This window comes from Diospyros lotus, chromosome 12 (genome assembly GCF_014633365.1).
Source record: "Diospyros lotus cultivar Yz01 chromosome 12, ASM1463336v1, whole genome shotgun sequence".
In the NCBI taxonomy this organism is placed as follows: Eukaryota; Viridiplantae; Streptophyta; class Magnoliopsida; order Ericales; family Ebenaceae; genus Diospyros; species Diospyros lotus.
Window position 1 is genome coordinate 4,168,176 of NC_068349.1, and position 9,843 is coordinate 4,178,018.

Below are 9,843 nucleotides of genomic sequence, written 5' to 3' on the forward strand. Positions count from 1 at the left end.
AAAAACAACAAATGGTTTCTCTGCGTTTTCCGTTCTTGTTTTCTCAGCCCCCAAAGCCAGCAAACAACGGCCGGGCCCATGGCCGCTCCGGCTCCTTCTCCGGCGCGACCGTCGCTTGCTCCGCCATCGCCGCCGCCGCTGCAGCAGGAGCCGCCGTTTCCATCTCCCAGAACCCGAACAACCCCTTTGTACAAAATGCCTTGAATTTCTGGCTCTCTAATTTCTCACCCAACAGCAATCGCTTCTCTCCAGCTTGGGGCTCTCTCTCTTTAGCCGCCGACCAGTCTCCGGTCACCGAGCCAAAGACTGGCGTGTCATTTCCGGCCGTTCTGGGAGATTCTCAGCGGCTTCTGGGAATTGGGCTGCGAAAGAAAAGCGTACTGGGCTTGAAAAACATCGACGTTTATGCATTTGGTACGAGATTTACTTCTTTAGCTTCTATTGCTTGTGACATTGTTTTCTCCAGTTTCAGTCTATACCTATTCCAGGTTGCACATTGCACACCATTAATCGGTTATTAGTCCATAGCTTTCTTGAATTGGAGGAGAAATTGAAGTTATAGAATAATCGGAACCGAGTAAAAATTGATGCAACCTTGTTGCATTACTTGCGTATTGCCTGGTCGATGATTCTCGTTGCTGTTTATTGGTGCTGCTATGCTACAAAGCATATGTAATCACTGAAATCAGCAAATAATTTGTATTTATCCAGAAAGTCGCATTAATTGGGATATTGATAGGAAGTGATGATGCAAAATGTCGCCAATGATTAATGTATGCTGAAAGCTGCCCCGGGCCAAAGGAGGCTCTCCGATGATTAAGTCAGAATTGGTTGAGATAAGAGGAGGCATAATAATGAGAGCAACATAACAATGAAATAGGCAATTCAGTTGATAATATTTTGGAGGTTAGTTTTGTACCTCTATACGGGTGAAGGTTCAATTCTAATACGAGTCTGTGCCCTCAAGAGTTTTGGATGATCCTTAACTTGTTGATCATGTGATAAACCTAGAGGATAGGCCCATTGAGTTAACTTTATTCCCTATCTTTCTGGAACAAACCTAGAGCCAGTTTCCCTTTTTTAGTTGCCGCCTTTGGGAGCTGGACCTGTAGGCTACATAATCAGGTTGTGGCCCAAGCTACCATGTGTCACGTAGCTAGAGAAAAATAATTCTTGCCGCATCAGAAAGTTTCTTTATTGGATTCTGAACGGTATGTTGTTCGTTTCACTTTTGTTGGTTGAACCATTTTGTTCCCATGAAAGGCCAAAATGGAGGCTTTTAACAATGCCCTAAAACTCTTCCTACACAATCTTTCAGTCTTTCATTAGGCAGTTTTGATGTATCTCATGCTTGTTATCTGCCAAAAATTCTTTTTAAATAACTGGGATTGCATGTAAAGAAGGTGCTTCTTATGCAGCTTTTTTTTACTACAATTTTTGGAATTTCCTTTGTAATGGAAATAATACCACAGGTGTATATGCTGATGATGGTGATATAAAGAAAACTCTGGCCAAGAAATATGGAGAAGTGTCTGTTTCTGAACTGGAGGAGAAAAAAAAATTGATTGATGATCTTATGGAAAGTGATGTTTGCACAACTGTTAGACTTCAAATTGTTTATGGGAAGTTAAGCATCCGTGCTGTACGTAGTGCTTTTGAAGAGTCTGTTGGAAGCAGGCTGCAAAAGTTTGGTGGGTCTGATAACAAAGAATTGCTTCAGAGGTAAAACATTACTTTTCAAAAGGTACTATATTAATTCACTGCTACGTTCATTAGTTAAGGCATGCATATTGAATAATTTTTCCCTATCTTGTAATTTGATTTCTTTGTTCTGGTTGCCTTAAGTTTTGTTTGGTATGACTACAGATGCTTTAGTTCAATTCAATGTCTCTGACCAATCTTTATAACAAACAAGATGTTTTTTCTCCCAGGATCTTCTTTGTGCACGGTCCCTAAAACATTTTTGCTTTTGCGTCCATTTTAGCCTTCTATGCTTTCTCTAATATCTCTGCCCCTGTGCCCGGCAAATAGTATCTTTGCACTTTGCCCTATGCATTGGTGATTCAAAATTTATGCTGCAAGGACTCCTTATAAAGTTTTGTGTTAACTTATTTAGTATATGTAATTAAGAACAACAAAAAAGGGTGTCCCCAATGCACGAGAGACCTGCTTTTGCAAGGGTAGTTTTTGTAAGGAGCCTTCCCCTTACTCATTTTTTTTAACCAAAGAGGCTATTCCCACAACTTGAACTTATGACATTCTAGCATAAAGAGCAACCTTACTGTAGCTTCCAGGGCTCACCTCAACCAAGAACAAGGGGAAGTCAGTTATTTCTTAAGAAAATATTTTCTCATTTTGTAGCTTTTTTATTGTATCATAATTGTTTTTTCTTATCTAACAGTCATTTTTTGGCAGGTTCACATCACAGTTTAAAGACGAATACAAGATTCCTCGAGGATCTATTATTGATCTCTCAAGGGAAAGGGGGTATGTACTTCGGACAACAAGTAAGAAAATTTACTTTAAAATTATTTCTGTAATGTCTACATTAAGCATTAATAAATAATATAAAAAATGGCCATTAATCACAATTCAACTTACACCTCTCCCATTGCTGGGGCTTTTTCCTTCTGATGTACCAAAGCAATATATAGGTTTCATGACTTTAAAGTTCAAACAGAAAGGACTGAAAGATTATTGCTATCCAAAACCGATTACCTGACAGCACAAAATTTTATCAACTACTTGATCTTGTCTTGCTTGTAGAAATTATAGGCTATGAAATGATATGGTTTGACTTCTCATGCCATTCAACTGTAGCTTCGTTGTGTGAAATTGTCATCATCAAGTTATAAATGACAGGAAAAGTAGCAAAAAGGTCATTGAAATTTGGGACATCCTGCTTGTACACAAGCATGGAGATCTATGTGAGACCTTTAATCAAGCCTCTTAAAAATGAAAGAACTGACTCTAAAGGCTTTGTGGATCCAAACTTTATACTTTAATACTAGTTTGATTCTTGATAACAGTTTGCCATTGCTTGAACATTTCAATTGTATAATGAAATGTAACGAGGATCGGTGTTAGTAAAGTTATTTGCTTTCATTGTTAAAATTTCAATTTTGGTTCTGGCTATTCACCCTAGTGGCACTAGGTCTCTTCATTGTGTAGAGAGAAATGTTCTCTCTAGTCTAGATTAACTTGATTTTCATTATACTGTGTAGTTGATGGAAAGGAGGTGGGTAGCATTCAGAGTAAACTTCTATGTCGATCACTTCTGGATCTGTATATCGGCGAGGAGCCATTCGATCGGCAAGCTAAAGACGACATTGAGCAAAAGTTGGTTTCTGTCATTCAAAAGTAAGCTTCCTGCTTCCTGGTAATCGAAAACCTTCGGAAGCGTTTGAAAATTTATATCTAGGCACTAGCTTATACCAGTTTTAAATGGCATTCTGTCATTTTTTTCCTTGTTTATGGCTATTCAGAAACATGCAAATTGTACGACTTTCTCAAAATGCTTCTCGGCCATGGATCCTATGCTATTCTTCTTTCCATACTGGTGCTTCAGAACTGTCAATTTTGTCTGAAATAATTGCAGAATATCCTCTTCAATTAGGTCACTTTAGAATCTTAAGAATCCTTTCTTAAGAAGCTGTCCTTACTGTAATATACATTTCCAAAGATGCCTCAAAATGGTGAACAGCAGAAGTCAACAATTTCAATGAAATCATAACAGAACTAACAATAGGAATGGTAACAAGAAGTTTTGGGCAAGAAAATCATAGAATCCCGTAAATTAAAGGTAACTATGAAAAATCTTCCACCTTTCTGAAAACTGGTGACCCAATTAACACGCCTATATATGCAAGGCCTCGCAGCATGGATTCTTGTTCCTCCTCTTCTTCTTCTTCTTCTTCTTCTCTGTGGAGTGTTTTCGGCTTTTGGCCATGGGTTTGGCTGTAAAAGCAGCGTTGTTGGCGGCATTGGTCTTGGCTGTTTGTTCTGTGTCGAAGGGAGTTGTGTATAAGGTCGGCGGCTCTGCCGGTTGGACTACCGCCGGCCATGTCGATTACAGAGCTTGGTCTTCTTCTAAGGCCTTCCACGTCGGCGATACCATCTGTACGCCTCCTCCTCTTGCTCTTCTTTCGAGTGTAAAGTAAGACAAACTCACTGGACACATATTTTAACTCACAGATCACCTGATTCACCAAGTAAGCGCATTGCAATCTCTTCACCACTTTGTTTTGACTTTGCATGCCGTATGTGTAGTTTTTGAATACAACGAGAAATTCCACAACGTTCTGAGAGTGACGCACAAAAACTTCAACGCTTGCAACGGCACGGCGCCGTACATCACTCTGAACAGCGGCAACGACTCGTTCACCGTCAGAAGATCCGGCCACTTCTACTTCATATGCGGCCTTCCCGGCCACTGCCAAGCCGGCCAAAAGGTCGACATCAGGGTTCCCAGGTCTTTTCCATCTGCTCCGACCCCAAGTCCTGCTCCAGCTCATCGCCACCCACCACAGGCATCGCCATCGCCTCTGCCGTCTCCTCCGTCATCTGCCGGCCAAGTGCTTCCAGCAATGGCTCCTGCTCCTAGCAAGAGTGCCTCGTCAATCCCTTTGCCCATGGTGTTGCTTTACAGCAAGCTTTTGCCGGCCATGCTGCTGGTTCTTGCAGTTTAGGATTATGGATTTGGTTATTAGGAAATTTTCTCAATCATAGGCCTGCTGGTTCTCCAATTTCCTGACAGCGACGTTATGGTTTTGTTTAGGCGCCATTGATGGGGTCATCTGTGGCCGTGGCTTATCAGTTTCGATTTGCTTTCTTGCATCCCTTCGTCTCTCTTCGTGCGCATATAAAATTCATGGAGCTCATCTTAACTGGATTGGTATCATAAACATGTCATTGTGATATTCTTTTTCTAATTAATTAATTTTCTCTCTTGTTAATCAAGCTCCAAATAATAATGGGTTTTATTAACTAATCTTAGTGGCAATTATTTAGAAAAAAATATTTCAATTTTTTAATTATATATATATATATATGTGTGTGTGTGTGTTATTCTATCAAGAAAACAAATGGAGAAATCGTTTCCTTTTTAATTTATATTTACATTTATTATTAACTAATAAAAATGTTTTTAAATTAAAAATAAAATATTATAAAATGTATCTTATTTAGAAATAACCCACAATAATTAAACTATAACCACCCTCTTAAAATTATTATTAGCCTTACCCTTCGAATGTTTATACTAAATCATAAGCATAGTGAGTGTAATTAGCACTCACCGCCAATAATAATAAGTAATTAGAGACACGATTGCGAGGAGCAGGCAAATCATCTTGGGTTACTAAACAAGGCTCAGCCCTCCCTTGCTCGCAACACCGAGCTCCGTTGCCATGGCATAGCTCGGAGCCGGAGCTGCCTGTTTATATAGCCCACGGGAAAATAGAGAACCGATTAAACTTGCCCTCTGGCCCTAGTTTCTGTTGGTGTTTGTGAAAATAGTAAATTAAAAGAGTATCAAAATAAGATCGGAATGTTTTTTGAACTAAGATATGAAATGATTAAGATAAAATTAAGAAACGTTTTAAATTTTTTATCAAAGTGTTTGTTAATTTTTTAAAAATGTACTAAAGAACACAATCGTCATTTTTTGAGAAATAAATATATTTTGAAAAATCAAGATAAGAAATCAAGTGATTTCTTTTTTAATGGTCACCAAATAAATTTAACAAACATATTAAAATATATATATATATCAAGAATACTTTCTATATCTAACATTTTATACTCATATCTTACTCAAGAAACACTTTTGAGGCGGAAGCACTAAAGCTTAGATCGAAGGTCAACGATAACAATTCACGAGGGTAATGAAAATTAGTGGAAATAAGGATTTTTAGGTAAATATATGTACAAATGTTTTTCCTCGAGAAACTTTTCTTTGGCTTTCGCAAATCTCATTTAGGGGACATTTGGTACAGGAAAAGTTTTTAAATTCTTAAGATTTATGATTCTTGGGAATGCTCATGGAAATCTTTGATTTCCAGGATTTATGAAATTCTATGTTTGAATAGATTTAAACATTCTCAGGAATGTTGAGTATTCTTTTCTGAGAATCTTACATTGCTATGTTTGGTTTAAATGTAACATTCTTGAAAATTCATGTTCTTTTTTCAAAATTACCCTTATTTAATTTTTTATTTAAAAATGATAAATTTTTTCTACTATATAAAATATTGGGACCCATAATATCTTTAAAAAATAAAAAAATGTTATTTTTTTACACATTATGTATATATATGTTTGTATGAATATCTACGTTAATATATATAATATTTTATAATAAATAATATAAATATATTATAATATATTTTTATATTTAATATATAATATATAAATATATATATACATATATGTATATTTAATATACATATATTACATATATATAATATGTTTGTATGGGGTTATAAAGGTGTAAGGGGTGTTTTAGTCTTTTTATTTGTTAAAAACATTCTCAATTCTATAGGAAACTTGGATTCTCAACCCCCCATGAAAATCTTTTTGTGGGAAAGTTACTTAAAAATCATTCTCGAGAATCCTATTTTCCATAATTTTTTTTATAAAAAAGTTGTACCAAATATGAGAATATATATTCTCAGTCTAACATTTTCAGAAATCTTAAAATTTTTTTTGTACCCCCAAGATAAAAATGGGATAAGAGATAAAAATGGGATAAATGGCAAGTTGATGACTGATTTCTGTTCGCGAGCCTAATCGGGAGTCAGAGATAACGTTGCGTTCCTTCGTTTATTTTTCTTGGTTCTTTTTTTATGTTAATCTTCTTCTACAATACTGCTTATGTCTACCATTGAACTAGAATGTATCCGTTGAGGTTTTGGGTGCTATTATTCAACGTTTGAGCTTAGGTTTCTAGACATCAATGTTGCTTTCGCGGCATTTTGGATTGCAATTTAGTTTGAATTGTTATAGGTTTAGCACTGCCTCCAACTGTTCGACAAAATGCTTTTTCGGGTTGTTCCATTTGTTTTCATTTTTTATTTATTTTTTGTTTGTTTGTTTACTATACCAATGTTGATCTAATTGAACATGGGAATTTTTCTGTTTCACTCTGCTTGTCACGAACCAATCCCACATCAGTAATCTATTGAGAAAGTTTTGGATATATTAGTTGGTTCTACTAATTTATAAGTTACCTTCAACTAGCACTTTTGAGTGAGAACGTATGGTGTTACAAGAGTATTAGATATCCAAAACTACTACCAAGTGAGTGTGGGGCAAGAAACTGTTTTGAGATTGGTTTAGGTCAGATTGAATATAGATTTCTAGTTTGGCGAGGACATCAATAATTAAAAGAAGAGGAGTTTGTCATGGTTCAATACCACATTAGTAGTCTACTGAAAAGTTTTGGATATATCACTTGGTCCCATAAAATCAATAGTCATCTTCAACCAGTATTTTGGGGGTGAGGACTTGTGGTGTTACATGCAAGCTAATTTGATTCTATACAAGAAAAGAAAGAAACTGAGCCTTAAGAATACTTACTATAAGGACAATTAACAATCAAAAGAATGTTGACTGAGTCACAGGTCGAAGGACTGCCTTCATTTTCTTCTTACATTTTTTACAAATTCTGCTAAAGAATCACAAGATTAAGGGGATTTGGAAGTCAAGAGCTGGGATATGCTTCTTTCTTTTATATGGTCAGACATGGATTAGAGGGGCTATATTTTTTTCTTTACTTCAGATATAGGAGAGTGAACTTCTTCTCTCGCTAAGTTGTAAGGGCCAGCAAATTCTGTTTCTCCTCTTCCTCCTTTGTTTCTTCCTTCTGTGGTTATATATGGTAATGATAGAATCACATCTCCTAGTTCATTCAGATGCTAATTTCTGAATGAACTGGAGTGTACCTATAAGAGTGTACATCCCCAATACCCCTATCCCCCACAAGTGTGCCTTTTAGTAAACCTAACCCTTTAAATTCCAAGTCAGTGAATGTGAAGCCACAACAGTGGGATTTTGTACCAAGCAAATTATGGCAATGTAGATGTTAAACGATTTGATTCTCATCTGGTGGTTGTACTTCTCATTCTTGTGGATCTTCCAGTGAGGAGAGTGAAAGTTAGGACCTCGATCAAGATATTGATGTAGATTCTGTTCAACAGTGTGATGAACTTGCCACTGCATTCACTGCTGCACATACACTTGGAAAAGCTTCCTAGAGCTCTGTTTCAAAGTTGAACTTTTGGGACGAAGAGGATGACAATATCACCCCCATCCCTCTCTCTTCATCCCCTTGTTTCCTCTATTCTAATTAAGTTAGGGTATTATTTTTCCAATTGAAGACCTGGCTTCTGCTTGATGCACTTATAATTACATAACCTTTTTTTATAGATTATTTTCTGAAAAATTGTCCAACCATGCCCCTTTTTCCATGTAAAAATTGTTAACATGTGCTTTTCTGGTGGCTGCAGTACCTTGTGTGGGCATTGGGGCACTTATTATCCAAGCAATTGCACGGGTCCATGCCTTAATGATAAGGAGTAAGTTTTGATTATTGTGGTTTGTCATCATCTTCCTTCTTTATTCAATTTTCTTATAGCAAAGTGATTTTTCTTATTTTTTGTTGGATTGTTGTGGCTTTATGATACACCTGAACATGTTATCATTATATTTGATTTTTGGTTCTTCTAAAATTTCATCCAGATCTCAGCTACACACCAAAAAAAAAAAAAAAGAAACATCTAGATCAGTCTTGATAAAGGCAAATTTTGGTGGAACTTCCCCCCTGTAATCAACTTTCATTGTTCTTATTTTCGTCTTTTGGGTTTTTAAATCAGAAGTACAAGAAAAGACATGCTGATTCAGTTCTTGGTCTTGGTTGGAACAAGAAGTACTGGTCTTTGGGAAACTTTAAATTTTTTGTGGCTTTTTTTTCTTTGCTTTTTTTTTTCTTTGTTTTTTTTTTTTCCGTTAAAGAAAGGGAATATACTTGCCAGTGCTAGAGCCAACAGACTAGTTAAGATTTGAGATGTGGGTTCCCAAATATTTCATATCTGTGTGGCACATCGTACGGTTAAGGCAAGACTTACACCTCATTCTTATGGTACTTATAAGGATGTATTCCACTGTATCTTTTTAATTTGCTTGAAAATTTTCAGAATAAAAAGCCAAACCACCACCACCACCTCTTTTTTGTCTCTCTTAACTCAATCATATAGAAAACATAAAAAAATGTCAGTAATGAGATGTGAAAAAAATACTATTAGTTGTAATTGGGTTGAATTCGGGTTGCGAGTTTGCCCAATCTTAGGTCCAAAGAAAAACCAGACGTCCTTATCCCCGGCATGTTTAGGCTTCATGAGTGCCCTAGCCCTAGGTTTTTCTTAAGTTTGGAAGGGGTTACAATAGGATCATCATTTTTTGTTGTGCCTTAAATAAGTTTTGTTTGGTTAAGTCCTGCCCTATGATCCTATTGCACCAAATGTACTTGTTTCTTGATGCCTGACCTTCCTGTACTTCGTTATCTTAACCCTTCTCTCTTTCTACTGGCTTCTTGCATCTGCATCCACTGATAGAATGGTAGTCTTTCCACCCTTCTGTTTCTGCTGTCCTCCTAATCCCTGAATTATGCATATTTTGTGTTTCCCCGATTGGCTACTCCCAAACAGTGTAGAAGATCTATATAGTCAGGCTAAGGCTCCTACCTGTTGTACAAAAACTACCACTTGTGCCTGATGTATATAGCCATCAATCATATTTAATTATCTAATTGGAATATATTTAATTTTGTAACCACAAACTTAATTA

At 36.5% G+C, this 9,843-nt stretch overlaps 1 protein-coding gene across 2 annotated transcripts; it reads left to right on the forward strand.

Moving 5' to 3' along the window:
* On the forward strand, window positions 1-8,595 carry LOC127787311 (fatty-acid-binding protein 1). 2 transcript variants are annotated; one of them, XM_052315287.1, is made up of 5 exons: window positions 1-414; window positions 1,473-1,722; window positions 2,416-2,507; window positions 3,225-3,360; window positions 8,508-8,595. In XM_052315287.1, the coding sequence occupies exons 1-5, from the start codon at window positions 12-14 to the stop codon at window positions 8,578-8,580; spliced, it is 954 nt and encodes a 317-aa protein (XP_052171247.1). In that variant the 5' UTR covers window positions 1-11; the 3' UTR covers window positions 8,581-8,595. The 2 variants fall into 2 exon arrangements, with proteins under 2 accessions (XP_052171247.1, XP_052171248.1); XM_052315288.1 differs by lacking the exon at window positions 8,508-8,595 and adding an exon at window positions 4,270-4,414.
* The last annotated feature ends 1,248 nt before the right edge of the window (window positions 8,596-9,843 follow it).

Coding starts and splice junctions, on each gene's coding strand:
- LOC127787311 (XM_052315287.1), top strand. CDS start 12: ATGGTTTCTCTGCGTTTTCCGTTCTTGTTTTCTCAGCCCCCAAAGCCA. Junction 415..1,472: donor CATCGACGTTTATGCATTTG/GTACGAGATTTA, acceptor ATAATACCACAG/GTGTATATGCTGATGATGGT. Junction 2,508..3,224: donor GTATGTACTTCGGACAACAA/GTAAGAAAATTT, acceptor TATACTGTGTAG/TTGATGGAAAGGAGGTGGGT.